Raw genomic sequence first — 24693 nt, 5'->3', positions numbered from 1 at the left:
AACAATGAAGTGCCCACAAGCGACATAAAATGAAGTTTGTATCATTAGGAAAATTATCCAGGCGTGAAAAAATGACAACGAAGAATACTATTGACTAGGATAATTTTTTGACCATGGACTAGTTGTATGGCATAAGTTGAATTGAATTGACATGCATCTTCTTGTATGTACTATTTCATACTGTACAGTGTAGACGACGTCAAAGACAGTCTGACAACTGGGTAGGCATTCATTGGACACACACAATGATGATGCCACAGCTGCGGTCTTGGCTATCCATTGGAAATCAATGGCATAGATCCATGGTAGTCATCAGTGAAAAAGAGGAGAGGAACCAAAAAAAAATGACTGGATTGATTTGAACATGGATTCAAAGTACTCTACTCTACTCTACATGAAATGGATAGCATTTTGAGTAGACGAGATTGACATGGAGACTTTTTATCCTATTCAATGCTTGGATGCAAACCAACTTGTCAGCCAGTTGTATTCAAGTACAGTTCTAGTCAAGAGTGGATTGTAGACCGTTCCTAAAGGATTCTACTGAATGTGTAAAAGCATATTCCATACAGAATAGAACTCTTTCGAACTAGTTTACAACACGCTTGCTCTACATACAGTCAATTAATTTAGTAATTATCCTTGCAATTATCAACATCTACGGTACAGTATACACTGTACTGCATTTTCTTTATTTCCTAGACTGTACTGATTACTACAACAATAATTCTAATGCACTAAATTAAGTTTTATTTCGTATTGTCAGCCATACTTTAGTATCGGATAATGCAATCCATTCGCCTCTCCGTACTGCTCATAGTACAGCATAATTTTAAAAACTTATTATATACAGCATTGTCACTGATTGTCTACGCAGTGGATAGTATGTTATGTTTTTTAATCTTTTCTTTATTAATTCAAATCAAATAATGCAGTAATTATTAGAATAGTAAATGGATGTTACCACTACAAGCTGACATAGCGTAGCCGTATCTCTCTGTTCTAGAGTTCATTTTTCGCTATGAATAGACAGTACTGTAGTCTAGTCTACAATATGTACTGTACTGCTCGCGTAACTACAGTACTGTGCTTCCACTTTTTACTTTATAATACGTATTGTAGTAAACGACTGTTATGGACTCAAACAGTACTCTACTGTACTAAGTAGGAAGGCGTTTAGCGTGGCGTATTCATGCCTATCTATGGATTAACAGTATTACAGTATAATGTACAGTAGTACGATTCTGTATGGAAGAGCATTAATGAACTCGATGACAGTATCTTGATTTATTGGATGCATGGAAACGCGTGTTTATACCAGGTTAAACGCTCCCACTGTCGTACTGTACCTGCAGAAATAGCACTCTTGCAGGATACTTGTGATCTCGGGTAGTTAGAAGATGCGTTACTCATGTTTCATCAGCATCGTCTTACTGTATTAACTTGATTTGCATAAATCATCAGTCGATTTTACTATCGTCATCATCCTTTCGTTGCCGTTGATTCAGATATTAAGTTGTACGCTTTTTTAAGCCGGTTGCATCAGCTGTACACGTTAACTACTTCAACTGATTACACAATTTTAATGCTTTAGCGTGCTCAGACCAATTTTATTTGAAGACTAATTTCAGCTGTTGTACTGTACTTTACATTACAGTAACGACTGTGAATAGCGATATATCCTACAGTACTTGCAAATAACGTACATACTGTACATATTCATTGGAAATGTTTGGATTCATAGGTGTGAAATTGCAAAATCCCTAATCACAATGGCAAGTCATGATGAAATCGTTTTAGCTCCAACAGTCAGCCAATATATGAACTTAGATCAAGGTGGCAGAGTTCAGGTCATGTATGTCTGGATTGATGGCACTAACGAAGGAATGCGATGTAAAACAATGACAGTTGAAACTGAACCAACATCTCCTAGCGATCTACCAACATGGCACTATGATGGATCCAGCTGTGGTCATGCTGATGGTGGAGACAGCGATGTCTACTTAAAACCTGTAGCCATATTCCGAGATCCTTTTCGTGGTGATCCGAATAAATTAGTTTTATGCGATACCGAGTATTATGATGGTAAACTAACTCATACCAACAAAAGACGTCGATGTGTAGCGGCTATGGAAAAAGTCAAAGATGATCATCCTTGGTTTGGAATTGAACAGGAGTATGTGTTGTTAGATCATGAAAAGCCTTTATGCTGGCCTAAGAACGGCTTTCCTGGTCCACAAGGTCCTTATTACTGTAGTGTTGGTAGCGGAAGAGTATTCGGTAGACCCATCATTGAAGCTCACTATCGTGCTTGTCTCTTCGCGAAAATTAAAATTGCCGGTACTAACGCAGAAGTCATGCCTTCTCAGGTGAGAAAATATTCAATTTAAAAATTGAATCTATAATGGGCTTGTACTGTACGGTATAATTAACTCTCTGTCAAAAATGCAAAACGATTGACGGATAATAATAACGACTACTTTACTCTATCAAATTATGGCTATACCGTATTTTGCAAAATTTATTTTGAGTCATAATGTAGTTAACAACTGATCGACTGGCGATTGTAAAACCGCGAGACTACGATATATCTAATTTTTGTTGGTGATAATAATCAATTTGGGAGTATAGTAAATCAGCTACACGTGTCTTTGGCAATAAACTGTAAATCTATGATGTCTATGGTTTTAAATTAAAAATTCGGACGTTGCGTACTAAGATTAAACAGTACACGGGTGTTGGATGAAAGTGATAAAAGTTAATGGTAGCCCAATTGATATCAAACTGTTGTTAACATAGTAAACAGTGTACAAGTATCTAAACATTGCCAAATTGTTATTAAAATTAGACTACTTAATGCCAAATTGCCTGCTGTACGCAATTAATAGGGAATATAAACTTTTCATTTATCGATGACTCTTTCATTGACTTTGTTTGCTACCATCAAAATTTGTTCTGCCTCTACTGGTGTTGGAATATTTCTTGAAATTTTTTTTACGCCTTATTTTTGGTTCATTATAATCAATTAATTAATATATTGTATAGTCTTACAGTAGTATGTGATGAACAGTGATGAACCATGCGTCTAGTACTCTGTGGTGTTTAATCGCTAGTCAAACATGTTTACTTAAGACATAATCAGAACACTATACAACGTTAATTTACTATTGTTTACCGATCTTACATCGTTTTTCAGTTGTATAGTATTTAACAATTTTTACTCCAGGTGGTTCTGATCGTTAAGAAACGCATTAAGTGTACTGTATTTATAACGAATTCGCATTGTACTGAATTTATAGCGTGCGTGCGTGCCAGCAAAAGCAGCTTTACAGTAGAGTAGAGTACAACTTGTGATTTATAAGAATTTTTACTTTTTTTCTTAGTTGAAAAATGAGATAGCGTTTTAGCATGTACAATGTACATGTAACAGTACAGCATATTGTACCTCATTATTACCTAAAGTCACGAACAAACTTTGAGTTCTATTCAAAAAAATTGATATCTATTCATTTAGAAAGTTGACACTTGCGTAAATGTTACCACCATTGGAACATGCACGTAAATGATTCGTTAACAAAAAAACATATGTTGTAAGATTTAGTGATTGAATCTAGTTATTTACAGGTTAAAATGTATGCGTATCAACCATTTGCCGATATATATTTTACCGTTCATTACGACTACAGTATACGCTTAGTTAGAGCGATAGTATCATATACTGTACGTGTATTTGCACATATCTTGTGCTTTTTGCCGGTATGTCAATTAGTATACAGTATATACCATGAGCTGGCCTAATTGTCCTACGTTGCAACATAGTAATCTCCAATTCGTAATATATTAAATTTCTGAGAGTGAACTATTTTCAGTTACTATACCTGGCAAGGGCTGAAGTATCGAATAAAATATCATAATAATATCCAAATACAGAGTCATCCATCATATCTTGCTACTTTCTGCAAGCCCTTTAAAATTGATTAAACATGAGATAATCAATGGAAACATATGTTTCTTTAAATATGCGAATTCTTTCATTATTGGGTACTTTGCTGTTGGCTTTTCAACCTAGAATTTATTAAATTTTTTAAATAAAGCTATAATTATTATAGACTACAAAAAAATTGCCTTTCCAATAAGGAATACGAAAACCATAAATAACCCACCCTTTCATTGATTTAAAATTTCTTTCATTTTAAAAAATAGTGGGAATATCAAATAGGCCCCTGCGAAGGAATCGATATTGGTGATCATTTATGGATGTCTCGATTTATATTGTATCGAATTGCGGAAGAATTTGGCGTTACAGTAACTTTAGATCCGAAACCGGTAGAAGGCAATTGGAATGGATCTGGAGCTCATTGCAATTATAGTACTCAACGGATGCGAGAAGACGGTGGAATAAAGTATATTCATGAGGCGATAGAAAAATTATCCAAAAGGCATAAAGAACACATAAGATTATATGATCCCAATGGTGGTAAAGATAATGAAAGACGCTTAACTGGTAAGCATGAGACATCCAGTATAGATAATTTCTTTTCTGGCGTAGCTCATCGTGGTGCCAGTATCCGTATACCTAGACCATGCAGTGTCGCTGGCAAGGGATACCTGGAAGATAGGCGACCTTCTTCCAATTGCGACCCATATGACGTTTCATATGCTATTGTTCGTACTACAATTATAGACGACAATTGGGTAGACTAATTGAATATCATATCATTATTACCTTGAATGTTAGTAATATCTAATATAATTTTTAAAGTCAATTTCACAAGTAAGCCTTTATGTCCTAACAGCTTACTAATAACTTGTTAACATTAATATTATTGCCATGATTAATGTGCTGTTATCTAGCATCGTTACTCACATAAGTTAAGGTGAAGACCGATGCATCACCTTAACTTAACCTTATATTACAATTTTGCTTTTACCAATAATATTAAGAGTATCATATCAACATATCATCCAACCAGGATTCGATCATAAATCCCTGGTGCGTAATCCCATTGGTCGTTACATTAATAACGCTCCACCTGAATAGGCTCTAAATCATGGTAGTAGAAAATCAATTTGTAAATCAATATTGAAAAAAAATGGGAGTAATATCATATGAGATATAGCGTAGCGAGAGTCATCTGTGGATATCCATCAAATGACATTTAAATAAAATATATGTATACAACTTCTAAACCTATACCTAGCGAAATTTGTGGTGTTGCCTTCGATAGTTCAATTCAATGAGATATATAATTAATAGAACCCAGCATGAAATTATTAGGGTCGTGTATGTTGTTGGTATAACTTTATTGCTGCTCATTTAAAGTGTAAATATCAGAGTACCGACATTGCATATTAGGCAATAAAGTAATCATAAGCCACTGACATAACACCATATATGTCAAGTTCATATGCTGGAGTTTAAAGCCACTGGAGATTATTAATGTTTAAGAAATTTCCGTCGGTTATCATTCGTTAATGAAAATCATTTCAATATTTACAAATCAATATGATACAAATTAATACTCATTTCCGCAAAGATCAGATAGTTAAGTACAAACTGCTACATTTAAGGTGTATAGCTTTGTATATATATATATATATAACACATACAGTACAATAACCAGCAATTTATAACACATATAAGTATCATTACAAAATATTCATTCATGATTTATCACAATAATCACTAATTTAAAGACAGAATTGATAACTGCAAATAATCATTTCAGTAAGGAAGAAAATTCAATAGTCTTGACTAAAAAATAAATAATATATCAGTATCAATGACGCAATCTAATGCAGTAAAGAAAACAACTGCAGTCATAGTGAAATAGAGATTTAATAAAGTGTATAAAAATGTATGACAGAATTTACGATCGCTATTCGTAGATACATAATTCCCATAGCTATAAATGATATATAAACAATTTTAAAATGCATAAAAAATTCGGAATTTAGATAATTCTTTTCCATTTCTTTCTTATAATTATTAACATTATATAAATAGTAATACAGAGTTTTCGTAATTTTTGTCCAAATGAAATCAATCGCGATTATACTGTACATGATTTTTATGAAATTATCCTTAAATTTCTTGCAATCTACCAACACAAAAAGCGCATGGTATTAATATTTGGGTATCCGTTACTCTTGGTCCATTTACTATCCCAGATTCGATCTCCTTTGTTATAAAACTAGCAGTTTGTGATGTAGCTTCAACTTCCTGCAATAATTGTACAATTTCTTTCGCAGTTTCATCATTAACTGAATAAGACTCTAAATTATCCTTCGTCGATAATAGATTGCTATCGTTAGGTAACGTATTATTTGCTACTTCTGAAGCAGATTTCAAAGCCGTACTCTCAGCTGTAAATGCAGTAGGATTCTGAAAGTTCAAACTTGCATTCTGACTTGAATCCCCTGTTAAGTTAGTAACCTGCAATTGCAGTTGTTGCTTCTCATGAACCAATTGTAAAATCAATTTCTGTAGTTGCTGAGTTTTTTCCTAATGGAAGAATATTATTATTATCATTATTCTAGAGTAGGAAAACTATACTTGTACCCGCATTTTAACATTACAGAATTTACGCAATCTTTACCTGCATATCTTGCCTTTGTTCGGTTAGCTGTGCAATTAACCTCTCTTTTTCGTCGTAACGAGTTCTCAGTGCATCTCTCTGCTTATGATATAAGGCTATATACTCTCCTGTACAAATATAAAAAATTAAAATCTATCCATCAATATCATGATTTCGATTTCAAAAATAAATTTAACAACTGATACATACTAATTACTAATAGCCATCCGCTATAAAAGTGGCAACGCAATGTAAATATACCATACCTATCGTATCTGTTTCGTTGGATAATTGTACGTTAAGATGATCCAATTCATAAACTTTTTCACTAAGTGAAGCATTTTCTTCCATAACGGTTACAAATCGTGCCTATGACAAGAAAAAAACATACAAATTCTATTACTATGATGTTATGATAAAGATAATGGTTAATAAAAATCTATTAATATTTACCTGTAGTTTCTCCATAGCATCTTGTAATATACGAAATTTTTCAGTTGACTCGCTATCTGTATTATCAGCTTTTATATATTATAAAAACATAATTATCGTCATGCCAAATTTAAAAGCAGAAATTGAATCAGTATTTACCATTATTAGCAGTGACGTCAACACTTAGTTGATTAACTAAATTTCCATGTTCTGTAAGTTGTTTAGTTAATTTTTCCTTTGCATCAATTTCTTCCTTTACTTGCTGAATCAATTGATCTCTTTCCAGTTCCAACTGTCTAACCGAAGCTGATAGGAGCTCAAGCTAAATTCAACATATAGGCAAAAATATATCGTTCCTGGTCATTCATAGTACCATCTACACTTACTAGACCTTATTTTAATCTTACCATAACATTGCTATCCTTTTCAATATTACCAACATTTTCTATGAAGATCAGTTACATGTACAAGCAATTTTAGTAATGCATATTGACTTCCTTTACTCAAGTAGCATTATTAAGAATTTTCGTTCTATCGTACCAGTATTATACTGATTTCTTCCTGATGCCATATCAAGCAACGAGGCCTTCTCCTAAATTTTATTATGATTACGTGTAGGTGTTAGAAACAAGACGAAAATGAAACAAGCATGTATAAAAGCAGGTACAATTTACCTGAGCAACTTGCAATTCTCGTGATATAGATGAGTTTGTGTCCTTTACGGATTGCAACTCCGATCTCATCCTATCGTTATCTTGATTCTATTATAAGTCCATAGCGTTATTCAATAACATGTATAGAACATCTTAAGCTGTAATTTTTACCTGCTGATTTACATATTCTGACAAATTTGAATTTTGACGCACGGATTGATTTAGTTGATAAGATACCTCTGACAGCTATAAAATAATTTAAGAAGATATCAATGATTAGCTATTGTGTAAAATATATTGAGCAGCAAAATTTTTCTTAACCTTCTCTCTTGTTACTAGAAGCTCAGATTCTTGGCTTTTTATTTTTAAATTTAATTCCTCGAGCTCTTTTGTTTGCTTTTCAAAATTACTCGAAAGCTGATTGTAAATATTTTTCTACGAAATAAATAATTGTAGTTAACTTGCTATTTAATTGTAATATAATACTATTGATACTAACAAAATGTCTTATATTACAAATACTCCATTAGTACGATAAAATGCAGTAAGATAACGTTATAATAATATACCTGATCACTTAATTGGCTAATTAAACTGTCATTTGCGGAATTTATCAAATCCAGCTGCTGCTCTCTATCCGTTAACTTTAGTAAAGCATTGAAATTTACATGTTACAAAGTTTCACGACATCCTACAATACATTGTATCTTAGCAATAGCTACCACGCAGTAGAATATAGAGGCAAACCTGCTTAATAGTTTGACGTAATTGTACTTCTTTTTCATGAACTTTATCAGTGGATTCTTTTGCTGTATAGGTAAATGATTCTAGTTTTGTATTGAGTTCCATGTTTTCGTTACTCTATAATTGTAAATAATATAAACCAGATTTACATCCATTGTTAAACGTGCGTGCATCCTTAACTTTTCAATTAATAATAGCGATATAAGTTACCATTATGACGAATTTTTCTTGTAATTCGGCTAATCGATTCTTAAGATCTTTATTCTGAGTCAAAGCTCTTAAATAAAAATAAATACCAGATATATTACTACCAACTGTATCCCTATAATACGGGTATACTGTACTTTCAATAAACGGCAATAATCACTTACCGACTGATAGTTTCCTGATCGCTTTGTAAAGTTTCTAGTAATTTTTCCCTATCCACACTTTCATCTTGCAAAATACTAACCTCACTTTCCAACTCACCGAGGTAGCTCACTTTCTCCATGTAAAGTCTGTATTTCAAAGTATCAAAGAAATAATTTTTAGCATGTCCTTCGAATCATATAATCATACCACTAATCGAATCCTTGTTATGAAAAGTTTCTTCTAACCTTTTTAATTCGATATGTTTACTAGTCTGCACAATTTACAGATTGTTGAAGAATTAGTTTCGCGGCATCTATAAAATCAAATGAATCTAAGAAGCTACAAACCAATTCCTTATGACTTTGCTCCAGTTCGCCTTTTTCTTCAGTTATCCTACCAAATTTTTCAGCTAATTGAAGGTTCACCTCTTTGTTCTGACTATCTTGTCGATTCTCTGAAATAAAATTTAGTGTGAAAATATTTATAACCGTTTTGGGGTGGCAAGTATGAAAACCGATTTAACATACCCAAGCTATGAGTAAGTTGATCTATGGTAGCTTGACGTTGATGATTTTCCGTAATTAGACTGTCTCTTTCCACTTTTACATCTTCTAGCTCTTTTTCTAAGTGATGAAGGTATTGCTCACTTTGCATTGTGATATCTGATTGTTGTTGAATGACAGCCTCTTTTTCTGCAGTAAGACGATGTAATTTACTCATCATCTAGAAAACGATAGATAAAGGAAATAATTTCTGTAAGTATGTATTAAATGCATTGGCAATTCGTGTTCTCAACACGTTGCCAAAGTTTATTAAGTGGTTGACAGACTAGATACAAAGCTTCACCTGAGTTAATCTAGCCTGCATTTCCCTTTTTTCTTCATTCAATTTTTGAATAACTTGCTGCATATTTGCTACATCCGAATTAGTTGATAACTGATTAACGATCACTTCCGACAATTCTAGCTTCGAGTTCAGTTCAGAGTTGACCTTTCGTAAATTTGCAGACTCTTGTACCTAATAGTAGAGACAATTCTCTTATAATTTAGAATTAGGTTTACCAATGTGCGTATTCGTGAAGACAACCTAATTTACAGCAAATCGATAGATTACGTCCTACGTACTTGAGTTTGCAATTTTCCCTTCAGTTCATTGATTTGATCTGATAAGTCATCGGTATTTTGTCTAAAAACAATCACATTTTTGATATAAATATTTTCAAAGCAACATTTACCTGTAAATGTAAAGTTACCGTAAAGAATCCACCATTAACTTTAATTGCTTTCGATCTTGCATAATATCATTTAAGTTCTGTGATATATTTTATACAATAATATTATAAGTCATATATGCCTCACTTTCATAAAATTCGTAAATTTTATGATTGGTATAATGTAATAGCAAACCCCGTTAGCTTCAGAACTTGCAACTAGATTTCTCTCCAACTCTGACATTTTGTTCTTATGTTCTAGTAACTTGTTATGTAAAGTCTCTTTATCGCCTGTTAATTTATTAGCAAATAAAAAAATTATGTTTGTATAGATCGATAAAGGATGGATTAATATTAGCCCTAGATAGCCAATTTAACCTAGATCAACTACTGATCACTTTATTAGCACAAAGGTAATACATACGACTGACTAAGTCCAAACTTTTTTGCGTGCGAGTAAGCTGATTCTGTAATTCCGATTTTTCGGCTACTAAAATCCCGATAGTTTGAACGTGTACCTTTTTAGTGGTAGAAAAAGAATAAATAAATGTAGCCCGATATATTGATGTAATAAGTAAATATGAAGTCGTAAGTAATACTTGTAATTGGTCATTTAAAGATTCTTGCTCCTTTCTCCTTTGTTGTAAAAAGCTTGAGCGTTGCTGTTAGAATGAGGTAAGTATAAGCATGTTAAATGAAATTATTTTAACAACTATTCCATTCTTCACAGATTCGCAATTGTATCATTTTACGTCATACTTCTTCTAATTCGCTTTTTAATTTTTCAATTTCATTATCCTGAAAATAAACCGAACAAAAAAGTTAACCATAAATGAATTGTTCGAATAGCAAATACGAATATAAGAATCACTATTTAATAAAGTTTTCTTAGAGTAAAATAATTAGCAGATCATGATTTACCGTTCTATCTTTGACTACAAAAAATGTTTCGAAAAAAAGGTCACGAAAAACAGAGTAATTGTATAAATGCATAAATGCTATTTTAATAACTACAAGAAAGTAACACTACTGGTACAGTAAGCGTATAAAATGTGAAACCAACTTCAGTTAGAAGTCTAGTAATTTTGAAAGGCCAAATAAATGCATGAGGTAATCTGATATAATGACTGTACAATTTTAAAACCTATCTATAGCTTATTCACCGTGTTGTCCATAGAAGCAGTATTTTCCTGCCCATTAATGACTATGCTCCCATCCTGTCATTAATAAAAATTAATTGCAGGTATTAATACAATTTTATTAAACCATCCCAACGTATAAAAATGATAAATTATAATATCATTAAATAAATAGATATAGGAGCACAATTAATTTTAAGAACTTGCATCCAATAAAGGAATTATTAAATTGCAACCAATGTAATCAATATTTATGATATAGTTAGGTTAAAATTACAAGTCAATCATCTTACCACGGAGGAATTGAAGCTATTTGACAAATTATGACCGCGGCTAAGGTAAATTAAGTAGACAAAGGTTATTTTTTATTCGAGAATGTAGATTTCGAATACGACCAAGGTTGGTATTAAGCACTTTCCTTTGTAAAATTCTACTGAAGAAGTTAACTATCCCGTATCGGAGCTGAATACTAATCAATGTCGTAAATTGAGAATAATCTATGGAAGCATACCTAGATATACGTTGTAGTGGTGATTGCACTGTGTTCTTAGCCGTGGGAGTTTCCTTAATATCATTCAAAAATACATCATTTCAAAATAGGTTAATGATCTACACCCGATATTGTATTTTCGAATACAATATGTATTATGAGATAGAGATAACTGGCATGAATATGCCAATATGCCAGAAGGCAAATCGTAGATGAAAGTGTAGCTAAGATAACATGGCATCTATGACATGATTTTGCAGCATCCAGTTAGCAACGCTATTTTGAATTTACCACATTTGTCTCATTGTTAGAAGATACGTTGAGTTGATTAAGACTGTTATCATTGCTTTCCGTCGATGGTATAGTACCACTGTCATCTAATTGCCGCTTCTGGAATTTTTTTAGCTAGATAAAATAATAGACGAGTAATTGTATTAAGATTGAGGAACTTTATAATTTCATAATTAAAGTAGTACATCCAACAGCAAGATATATATATATAGCTATAACACTAGTATAATTAACTATTACATTATATTTGATCCTTCTATAATTAAAGAACTGCAGGGTATACTTTACAGAGGAAGAAAGTTAGATGGTGATATAACTGTTCAGTAACCGCTAACAATACTTCAATTCAGATGATTCTCTACACTGTTGGTGTGCATTATGCAACATAACTTTAGTAGAGATGTTGCAATTTTAAAGTAATAGAGCAATAGTGCACGATATTACTATGTAATGCAACAATAAATTATACCTATCTATACGACATTCAAACGATTATGTTATTATTACAAACGCAATGTTTAAACTAGGAAGAATTTTTTATGATTTAGTCATTCCACCATGAAGAGCCTTAACTTTTACAAGTTACAGTAAGTACTATCCATCCTGATACTTTTTCAATGCAGCTTTTCTTACATTATGATACAGAAACCCACTCAACACTGACTACCGTCAATTTTGCTGTGCGAACTTCGATACACTTTTTATTTCTTATTCACACTTGGAATACCGACGAGAACCAAAAAATTCAGTTATCTATAAGTACATGTCTCCATCTGTTAACTACTATATACATTGAAGTAGATACTATATTTTAGTAGAGTTACACTATGTAGATTTTTGGATTCTAAAATCACACAGGATACTGTTACATCCTTTAAAGGTATAAGGTATTGTCAGTTAAGCTTGCACTTTTTGCGCCTACTATTTCATTGTATTCAAGCGATCAAGTCTAGTGTAATAGAAGTGATCTTTTTAAGTAGTAGCACTACAGTTCTACTGGAGAGAAATTACAAATAGGACCTTCATTTCGAAATACTGTACAAAATGGTCCGTCTACTTCAGGAATGGTAGGTAGTTCTCGATCAATATATCTGTAAGTACAATTGTATTCGTAGACAGCATGTGCATACAATATACAGACTCAGCATTGGACTTTTTCAATAAACGTGATATTTGTTCCTGATCATACAATAACCTGCTGTTCCTATAGCAGGCTTCTGTCTTGCTGCATTTTCTGTACTCGATTTGATGACCAACTTTTTTCTAAACTATGCATCTAACGTACCGTTCTATCCCAAATAGGACGTTCCATGTACGTGGTGTGCAGAATACGTTAGCATTAAGGTATGGGTACAAGCATATATTGAAACTTTATAATCTACAGCAGCATAACGCAGATGATATGAAAGATATTCTAATAGAAACACGAGAGAAGAGGAAAGTTGACTCTCGTATTTCTTAACGCGGTGCTTTCCCTCCTTGTACAGAATACGTTCGAATTAAGGCACGAGTATACGAGTATATTGTAACTTTAAAATCGACAGTAGCGCAACGCAGATGATATAAAAGGGATTGTAATAGAAACACGAGAGAAGAGGAAAGTTGACTCTAGTATTTCTTACCCCAGTGTTTTCCCTCCTTGTATTTACTATATATATATATATACACTGGATAAGTGTAAGAATAAATTAATTCATAATTACTATCATATTACTATCAAAATGATTGGAGTGTTGTCTTTTAGTTTTAAGTTTGTGGGAATTGCAGTAGATTCATCTATCGATAACATTGACTAGAAGGCACAGAATACAAGAAGTCATGTATTCATTTTACCAGTAATGTGTAATTTTAATCCTATTCTAGTCATAAGAGATGAAGAATTGAAATATAAATCTACCTATACTGTACTAGATGGCAGTAAACAGTTGATTTTGGTGCCTTTGCTATCACAGTATGATGAGTAGTTACTATAATGGGTGATGTAAAGAGTGTATTAGCATCAACATCCATCTATCATCGTGTATTGCTTACCATGACCGATTATGATGACAACCTAAACTATCCTATGAATAACGTAGCCTATATGTAATACGATGAGCTGGATATGAATATCTACAACGTAAGAGAATGGAATTGTTCCACCTAGCCTACGGCTTATCATCGACGTATTCTGTCATTGCGTCCCTGATGAAGAAAGACTTATGTACTCGTTGGATACAAACAGTGGGGGACTTCTTCCACTACCACAGTACTATTGATTTCGACATGGACCAATGGAAAAGAGTCCATGCTACTTTCTTCACTGTCTCGCTGTTAATTTATTCTGTATGTCAAACAAACTATCCATTGGATACAGTGGAATAGTCTATGCACTTGTGCAGTTCGTTGCTCTCCATGTTGTCATGGCGTGCACCACACTGTCACTATCCCACTCATGACCATTAGGATCATTGGGACGGTCATAATTGATGGTCTATCCATGTACAGCAACAACTTATTCCATAATATAGGATACTCTACTCTAGTCATCAAGGAGATTGTATAATATCATAATAAATTGAAATTGTATAACTTACTTTGCGTTTTGCATTGGCTAATTTTAAGGCTCTTTGATCGGCCATGATTGCGGTGGATTAGGTAGAAGGCATCTGAGCGACAGTGACACCAGTCAATCACAATAGGGTCAGTCGAGTGAGTGAATTGTCTGTGGCAATTGACGCGTTCAACGCTTGACGCATGTTGGGCATTTCAAGCGTTGCGTCATACAATACTCTTATGGATCATGGGTGTATGATACACATCCCTAATACACAATCGATTGTTTGCGTATTAACCCTACTACAGTACTCTTAGAAAGGATTCTAGCCCAAAACATACTGTAGACTGTAGGCTTCCAGTAGGAGTGAGTAGGGTGTCAAAAGCCCTGTAGCACTTCACAGTAAACAATGCATTTGCGCGTGCGTATATCCACTCCATGACAGCACTCCTACACTACACTCGTCGTATCCAACCGTGCCAATTTTGTGGTCAGCCGTCAGCCAATCGTCCTTCCTTCCGCATTCCGACTCCATTGGATCGTATCTAATCATGGCTTGCGCCTGATCATGATGGCATGGAGCTTCCATTTCTCCGTGCCTTCTCTTGCTTATGGTGCACACGAATAGTAATAAAATGCCCTATTTTATGCTACGAATAACAGCGTACAGTATATCATTTTCAATCCATTGGTGATGAATTTACCTGCATTCAAAGTACGCTATGATAGTCGTCTGTAGTCTTTTGGTATCGGCTTTCCATTTCTCTGCCTCGAGATACTGTCGTGCACAGCACAGTAGCTTTGAATCAATCAGCGATCTGCAGTGCTGCACCAAGAATGATCAAAAACGCCATGGACGACTTGCATTGATAGTATACAGTAATCTTACTAGTAGCTATGTGTAAATTTCCAACAGATACAATCACTAGATCTTGGGAATCCATGGTATAAGCAACGTAGGCACTAAAGAGCGAGAGTACAGTAGCAGGGTCATCTGTAGTCCATGGGTATCGCATTTCCTTTGCTATCACTCTCACTCTGCAATAGCTTCCAGTTAACCTGCTATCAACGCCATTAATAATAAAACAGAATAATTGAGGGATGCAGAGGTATATACTAGCATAATGATATACAATATCGGAATGCATTCAGCTCGATACAGCAAAGGCCGACCACAGTTGAGCGATAACTTGACGAAAGTACGCGAGTAGCATGCAGTACCATACAAGACTTCTTATACTTCTCCTAATCCAAAGTATCAAGTACTATCAATGCATGCATTCAAGACTGAAATTTCACCTACAGTACAGTATCGTTAAATAGAACTATTAGGTGGATAATAATTTGATTTTAAGCAAGGTGTTTATCTTCCGATTTTACGCCTTTTATTAAGGGCGTGATAGAAAAGCTGCAACAACATCACTCTCTAAACCATACGTATACAAATAGATACATACGTTCTACTCCTTTCCATTCACGCAGATCTACAGTACATTACCCGCATCGTGAAAAATTAAAAGTCACTCTATTCATATTAAATTGTATCATTCTAATATTAATGCATCATAATCATACAGTAGTACTGATGTTAATTTGTGGTATTCCATAGTATTTTCTATAGCTCCACATTCGAATCCTTGAGCTATCGACAAATGTCTCACTATAAAAGTTCTCAGGAATAACGATTGACCAACATAGACTATAGTATGGTAACAATCCTATTTTGATCATAGCTATAACAAGAGATTGACAATTCGCATGCTATCTAGCGATTAAAAAGACTTACTACACTTCTCACAAAGTGATGACATTGCCTGTATTATAAAATTGATTTACAAACCATTACTAAAGTAGCTGAATATGAAGAAGGTTTACGCTACTTCAATCAATATGCCAATATCGATTTGTGATGAAAACAAACTTTTTGTAACTCTTCGATGTAAACAATTAGAAGTGTAAAAACTTATTTTTTAAATCTGGATTTGCGTGGGCGATATCGAGATCAGCAGTATGTCAAAGTTGATTTAGAAAACTACGCACCATCAAATATTACTTTTTGCTTGTTTTATAGTAAAAGGATAGCAATACAGAAAATAAGAACAGGTTTAACATAGCGTTACACTCTAAACATATTGGGTATACATGTACATATTACAATGCAACACCGTTCATAATGTCATTGATTTAAAGTTTGAAGGTTGTTGATTTAAAGTAGACTTTGTTTAATAAAATTATTACTGTCAACTTGACGTTCATGATATTTCATTTAGTTCTTACATCATTAAAATCGGACATAACGATTACGAAGTCGTAGCCCATAGAAGCCAATAATATTACTGAACCATGAATTAATCGAATCGTTAAGCTGAAGGTAAAATTGTCAAACCTTATTTGAAAGCGCTACAACTATAGATGGAAATAATTATTTGTACTCGCACGTGAGTACATCCTACAAAACAAACAGCGCCCAGAGTAGTCCACGTGAATCGTTGCAGTCTACAACGCGTGATACTCTTTAATAAAGGTTAGTAAGATTCCAAAGAATTCCTTGTACAACACTCATGAGATCGGCTTTCTCTATCCTTTGATACGAATTACTGTATTGCATAGTTATAACCATCTCATTTGTTCCTTCGCAGTAAACTCTCAGTCAATCACCTAATTCTCCACATAACTCACAAAATGACTCCAGGCAAAGTATTCAATTTTAGAAATAAAAATGATATAATTATACTCTCATCTCAATATAAATCTATAATTTTTTATCCAATCCAGTAAAAGCAGGAGTTACTCCGTAGGATTTTTTCTTCAAGAATTTATATTGTCCAATGCAGAAACGACTCTTTGTTTGATAACGTTGCTGTCGTGATCACTATGTAAACGCATCTTCTTAACAACGCTGTAAATAAATTCTAAGGAATTACCGTTTTCTAATTTAGTTGAATGCAATTCAGTCACTGCAATAATTTCGAGAAGCAACGATAAACTTAGCTCTTGATAGCACTCTGGAAGTAAGATCGTTATAGACGCGACGTCGTCAAATAGGTACTGAAGCATGATATTCACTTGATCTACCTATTAAATTATGATTTATTTCACAAATCACAATGACTGCATATAATATCAAGACAATAAACTACATCTGACGTACAAGACCAAATTAAACCACAATATAATAAATCAAACCTGATCAGTTTCTCTGTTGCACTCGTCCAAATGTACATCACAAAGGTTCTGATAAAAATATTGTAGTAAAAGCATCGTAAGACACATAAATGGTCTCATAGGCATGCACACAACAGACACAATAAAAAAATATTCATCATCACACTATATTCATATGCAATATCCACGCAAAAAGGATGTCATTGCGCCGAGCATATTGCATCACGAAACAAATGAAGTACTCTGTACTAACCTTCATCCACTGCACGTAGAGTTTTATAATATAACCCAAGCAATAATTACTGACAAATTCCTCACGGTAAAACTGCAAGACTTTATCAAAAACACGACGTACGATAGTCGATAATGTTAAGCGTTGTTTAATTTTCGCGTTTGTGACATTTTCCATTATTTCACTCGAGACTACGACAATGCGTTTTTCAAGTAAAATCATCAAAGTTGAAATAATTCTTCCAAACTCATCTCCATTACAAATTGGCAATAACTAATGTAAATAAAAAATCGAGCATAGGATATCATTTTTCACATATGTTTGAGATTTTTTATGACAATATTTTGAATAGATTGGACTCCATGCACTACGTATATTACCAATCCTAACGCATGAATAACTTTCTTTTCCCTATTCTGAACTGATAAAGATACATCATAGCTTGCCGCCTGATTAACATGCACAGAATAGAAACATCCAAAGAATTTTCTTAAAAATATAGATTATATTAATCGTCCATAACAAACAAAGCTCACCTCAGTAAAGAAATCCTTTAAGGAATTAGATGCCATGCAACATTGAAAAAAGCCAACAAAAGGTTCTTCGTCTGTAATAAAAGTTATGTTATACGTGATTACATCATCACTATAATTATAAAAATAAAATATTTCTATGACTTGACACAAAGTAGCATAAATTGATAGCTTATATCATTAAATTTACCGTAAGGAAGTGAACGAAATGTTCCGAAATAATGATTTGATATTGCGCAAATCTTAAAGATAGAGGCGGGGATCTGATATAAACATTGAATAATTATAATCGTTTGAATCTGCTTCGCTTTAATGCTAATGTAAATAGTAGCCCGAACTGCTAAATTAATCCTAAGAAGACCTCTTGATGGTATTCAGTAAATTCATACAGTGCTTCCATGTAAAGTCCAACCTGCCAATCTTATATTATAGAAAATATTACTTTAAGCATAAGATTTAAAACTATATTTTCAGAGTATTATAGATATCAGTCTTGCACCCACTATATTTTAGTATTTAAATGCAAACCTAAATGTTTTATACTTCTGAATAACCATGTGACAGCATTCTTCAGTATTTCAGTTTCTAAGTGTAAAGAATGCATAGCTTGTCAAAACCTTTCGTCAACCGTTTTAAAATATAACTTATGTGCAACTCATAGCTATTAAATGATAAACTAACCATTTCTCATTGCCATTTTCAATATCTGTGTAAGCCTACCCATTGCATTAGCGGTTAATGTACAAATTTCTGCAGAATTTGGATCCTTGATTAGTCTTACATTGTCAAGTAACTCACAAAGACGCCTCAATATAGGTAATATTGGCGATGTCCATGTGATATCGTCGTTACAATCTATTCAAGAAAAAGAATTCCTTGTATTAATAAAGCCACATTCCTTTAGAGATACATTCATAACGCCATCATAGTTACCGTAAACTTACCTAAAAAATTAATCGCTATATTCAACAACTTTAAAGTTGTTATAACTCCGACACCTCCATGTTCATGGAGATTCAAATACGGCAAGACAACAACTTGTAACAGCTTATCTACATGGATTAAGCTCTTTACAGTGACTGGAATAGACTCATCCAGGATTGAAATGTTCCATGATTTATCCTTTCATATAATATATAAGATGAACCTTGATTTAATATGCTTCAATCAGCTATAGCTTCTAACTTCTAGATAAATCAATGAAATTACTGTATTTAATCACTTCTCTTCGTTTAAAATTAAATAACTCACATTGAGTATCACCGAAATAAGATGAAGAAAACACTTAATTTGCATGTCACTTTTCACTTGATGTGCACATTCATGCACTGCATTACAAATTGTTGTTAGACGCTGACAGGCAGAACGGAAGCGGCATATTGTCGAAACGCTAAATAAAAACTTAAGATAAAAATAGTATTAATTGAACTATTAACTTTTAATTCAATATTTATTAAAAGTTGCCAGTATACCTCTATTAGGGGATCGCTTTTATTTACTTGCTGAACTGCTGCTAGTAAAACTTGATAAATTACAATGTACGGAGAAGTAAGAGCTAAAAAAGACATTGTGCTAAAAATAGTTCTATTGGCATCCTCATTTGATGTATCGGATACGACAATACGATTTAGAAGGTTTATTAGCTCGGCTTCCAACCAATCACCATTGTTTATAAATGCTATTCCACATCATCAATTGGTTTAATCATAAAATACACGATTAGTAGGCTTTATAATATTAGATTTCATACATCACGTATTAAAATTTGAACTAACCGCTACGATTGGTTTCCATTGTTTTCAAGGCATTAACTTGTACTTCGGTTTGCTCAAAAAGCGATAGTTGCTGATAAGACTGAAGCAATATCTTTATCGTAATGAAAATTGTATTATCAAAAATAACATCAACAGCAACATACTGTACATTAGAAGAATCCATGAATATCCAGAGATATACCTCCTTAAAATATTGATTGCCAGATTCAAAATTTGTTCTAGCGTCGATATTGCGGTAGTCATTTAGTGCGTTAGATTTCACAGCAATATCAAACAGTTGTATGAAGTTGCTATAATCAACCATATTAATTAAAAAGATGTAAGATCCAATGAGCTAAATCTATCATCAAAATAAAACTAAGACATGGTATAATCAGGACCATCATGACTGCTGTGGATAATTATAATCTACAAGCGAAGATACGCATCTACCTAGCAGACGCAAGGAGAGTTCCATGTTGAAGAAAGCATTTCAAAACTCTGCGAATGAAAAATGAAGATAAAATCATAAAGTATGAAGTAAAATTTTTAGGTTGCCTGCAATTAGCTGGTATAAAAAACCTTATCTTAGAGCTTTCAACGTTTATCCATTCAGAGGAATTGTTTAGCAGCCATATTATTGAATCTAAAAGATTCGTCAGATTAAATATATTGCATCATCAAGTAGCAGTAAACAAGTTCTTCAATTATTTTATACCTGTAGAAGGTAACGAAGTCCCCTCAATTTCATTTAAAGAAGATTGCAATGATGCTTCATTCATGACTGTTATTTCTATTTTTTCCTTGCTGGGACTGTGATTTATAAAGTTTTGATCCTTGATGAAAGCAACCACTTCTGTTTCAGACAGCGGTTTCTCTGGCATACCATCTAATTTGTTATTAATCTATTATAGGCAATACAAATTAAGAGATATTGGTCAAAATTGACAAAAATTAACACTGAAATTGGAGAAAACTTTACACTCGTTTCTAATTTCCATGAAGAAACTTACAATTTCTTCCGTTTTAGGATCTAATGAAAGTGTAGAGTTATGGAATAACCATTTGTTAAATAATAATACACATAATAATTTATCTTTTATCGAGCTAAAATGATCTTCCGTTGTCCAAGAACTCAGATAGTGTAATATCTTCTCATACGTTGAGAGTACGAATGTTAAGGCAATCTTAATTTGCTGAAAAATTGCTACCCTATCAGGTCTAACATCGTATATATATTTACCATTGGGGCTATCATAACATATATTTGATTTCAAGTTTTGTAAAACGACGTCCCGATCATGATGTAAAATGTAGGATGTAGATTGCCGTTGCCTGCAAAGTTCACTAATGTTTTTAAGGTCTTCAACCTTTAGGCCCTTACTTTTCAATTCACTATCTTTGGCAGCAGGCGAGCTCAGCATCAAACCTGTTAGAATATCTTTAGCAACATACCTTTCTTCAATAGGTATGGAATTGATAGATTGTTGCTTTGCATCTTGTTGTATCCATAGGTTTATTAGAGCTATACAGTAATCCATTATTAACTCTACGACTTCGTGTCCAATATTACTATTGAATAAATAGTCGTTTCCTAACGAGGAAACGAGTTGGATCCACATGGGAAATTTGCTCAGTATCAATAACCTATTTTGCTTTGAGGTGATTTCTTTCCATTCTTGCAAAGATAATAGAAATAGCTTATAAATAAAGTGATTAGCGTTGATGAGATCCCTCTTATCAAATGTTGTTATCACAGCTTGTAAAAATTTCTTTGCAAAGGATTCATCGACGACGTTGACAGACTGGTTATCAAAGAATAATAATAAAAAATAAATACTCAGTGTAAGCTTTAGACATTACTGCGACACAACTATCTAACATCAGTGTGTGCTATAGTAAACATTGCAGGGCTTGTGCTACTGAATATACTGTTGTGAAATAAAAGTCGTCATACATTTCTATTCTATCCATCGTATCGTTTTTCATTCATTATTTAATTAAAGCATTTTTTGTAATTAACGCATGAGAACTGAAGTATCCTTGTTGAGTGCACTACGTTATCTCGCGAGCCTATGCATCGAGGAAGATTGCAAAAGCTTCGGCGAGGGTTTACACAAAAATGAAATTATTTTACGGCAAGATACTTACTTCGCATAGGAATAGCTCCCACCTTCGGTTTTTAACGATTGCAATATATAAATTTAGATCCAATTTTGGCAACATTGGAAATTTTACTCTAAAATTGGCCTGTCCGACTGTGACGGCATGATTGCAAGGAAATTGATTTGTAAATAACTCTTGGCAGATCCAAGCATGGACTAATCTTTCCAGACAATGCTTTTCAATAAATTTCTCCTGTTTCCAGACAACATCTACAATAGAATTAATGTCATTTGCGATAGTTGCTGCAATATCTGATATTTCATCATCCTTAAGTTTCTTCTCTAATTCTAGAGACGATTGATTGTAATAGACCGACTTAAATGATGATAAAATGCGGCTGGAAAGTTGAGCTGCTAGACGTTGCATAAAATTGTTATCGTGCATCATAACGAATAGAATGAGTGCTATATGTGTAGATCATCCAATACATTCCATGCCAAGATTCATTCTCTGGTAAGCTATTTTATCTCATGAAGGCTAAATTCTGATGAAATAATATATGCTATATAATCCTTTAATTTCTTGATATGCTCGTAGAACTAGTAGAATTAATGGGTCTTCAATCCGCGTCGGTGGGGCCACTGCTCCTCTACATTTGGTTCACTAGTGTAGCCACAACTCCGTCCTCACTAGACGGTACATAGTATGTTACCGTAATATTAGTATTATACTGTAAATGGACTAATGTGCTATCCTGGACCTTTGCAATAGATTACTGTCATGGTACGCATGTAACGCGTAGCAGGTACAAGTTAGTGTCGGGACTGCAAATGTCATAAAATGCAGGTAGATGCTTCTCACAATTTCTTCTTAGAAGTCCTTGCATTAGGCATCCCTGCTATAATTAAGTACATATATGAAGGTTTTGAGGATATTTTCTCTTAATTTTACTATCTTGAGATTATCGCCAGATTCTGGTCCATACACACAAATCCCTAGTTAAATGAATGAAAATATTCTGGTCTGCAAAGTAAGCGATTCTATCCGAATGACTGCTAATGCCCTGAATTAAGCCTCACAAAAGCCTTGCAACATTGTAATTATTAAATTTACATCTAGAATAATAAAATTATTTTGTGAAATGTCCATTTTTTTAAGAAAGAAAGAACCCTCTGAAGTACAGTAGTAACAGAATAAACTGTAGGTATAGACTCAATTGAAATAAGAAATTCAAAATAACTCATTCCATCCAAATCCGAGCTAAGTTGTACTACAGCCCTGGTACAGTATTGACCTTTCAATATTGGTCTTCCAGCAAGGATAACATTTTGTAAAACACCAGATTTTACTAAACTGAAGGGCAATAAATAACATAGGTAGCGGAAAGCTGCAAAACGATAAGATTAACAGCTTGACTCAGCTCGAACCGAAGAGGCAACATTTGCTTGAAACACGATCCAACCCTAACCCACCCGGCCTCAATCGATCCGATTCTTCTTCTGTAGATAAATTATTTTGTACAATATCGGATATTAATGTCAAGTTTACTGAGCCAACAATTTCATAACATTAATAGTAATAAACGTGCAAACATGTTGTATACAAGAGTGGAATGGCAAGGGATCATACTAGTCGAATTGTCTTTTTTTGTCCCTCGGACAGTCGAGGAATGGGCCGGAAAAATGGATCAAGAGGATAAGGTTCATCGCGAACAAGATTTATATAAAAATGGACATGGCAGAGATGAATGGGATACTATTCTACATCTTTTAAATAAATTTGCATTCAAATCATTTTCCTCTTTTGCACTTCGTACAATATCGAAATTCATTCTGATTGATTATTAACTTGGATTTTATATTTAGCCCCTTAGCAACTATGTCACAAGCATACAATTTAGCCGGCTTTCCAATACCATGGGTATGATAATATGCCCTCACGTTATAGATAATTACTTCAAACGACAACTTTAATATTGTCAAATTGTATCCTTATAAATAACAATATTCAATTGATTATAATATCTTAAATCATTAGACATGTATAAAATAATGTATACAGTAGTTCAAAGAAAATTATTTCGAACATTGCATTACCAAAAGATTTAAAAAGATAATTAATGGTAATCGCCTAACCAAATACGTAAGAAATGTAACAATAGCAATAGGAATAACAGATACAGATGAATATCATACTGTACAATGTGATCTTAGTAAATGAATATAGTATGAAAGCGGAAAAGCAATCTAATTTGGCAATATTTTACACTGTTCGATATACAATTTGCAGTTGAAATCAATTCAACGTACTATTAGTATACCTCAGAATCTTTCTTATATTGAAGTAACGATAAGTATCCAGATATGATTACTGTTAATCAAAATTATAGGAGATTTAAATTTTCTTTCAATTATCGCGTTAAACATTATGAAATGGTATGAAAAAGATAATATACAATATTTGAAGATGTATAAAATAA

The 24693-nt window shown here is 33.3% G+C and overlaps 2 protein-coding genes across 2 annotated transcripts; one reads left to right on the top strand and one right to left on the bottom strand.

Moving 5' to 3' along the window:
* Positions 1–1820: 1820 nt before the first annotated feature.
* On the top strand, positions 1821–4704 carry TRIADDRAFT_49883 (uncharacterized protein; the record flags this gene model as incomplete). The annotated part of the gene is made up of 2 exons (XM_002109915.1): positions 1821–2369; positions 4204–4704. 2 exons carry the CDS (start codon positions 1821–1823, stop codon positions 4702–4704), a joined length of 1050 nt encoding a protein of 349 aa, XP_002109951.1.
* Positions 4705–15843: 11139 nt separating this feature from the next.
* TRIADDRAFT_53378 (uncharacterized protein) lies at positions 15844–22661 on the bottom strand (the record flags this gene model as incomplete). Its single annotated transcript, XM_002109359.1, has 17 exons — positions 15844–15908; positions 16211–16238; positions 16702–16760; positions 17349–17499; positions 17611–17658; positions 17843–18094; positions 18358–18428; positions 19036–19209; positions 19299–19476; positions 19827–20032; positions 20130–20220; positions 20311–20419; positions 20562–20609; positions 20691–20754; positions 20827–21013; positions 21122–21913; positions 22260–22661. The coding sequence occupies 17 exons, from the start codon at positions 22659–22661 to the stop codon at positions 15844–15846; spliced, it is 2925 nt and encodes a 974-aa protein (XP_002109395.1).
* Between the last annotated feature and the right edge of the window lie 2032 nt (positions 22662–24693).

The sequence above is a fragment of the Trichoplax adhaerens genome, genomic scaffold (assembly GCF_000150275.1).
Source record: "Trichoplax adhaerens TRIADscaffold_2 genomic scaffold, whole genome shotgun sequence".
In the NCBI taxonomy this organism is placed as follows: Eukaryota; Metazoa; Placozoa; class Uniplacotomia; order Trichoplacea; family Trichoplacidae; genus Trichoplax; species Trichoplax adhaerens.
This window is presented reverse-complemented; position numbering and strand designations above follow the sequence as displayed.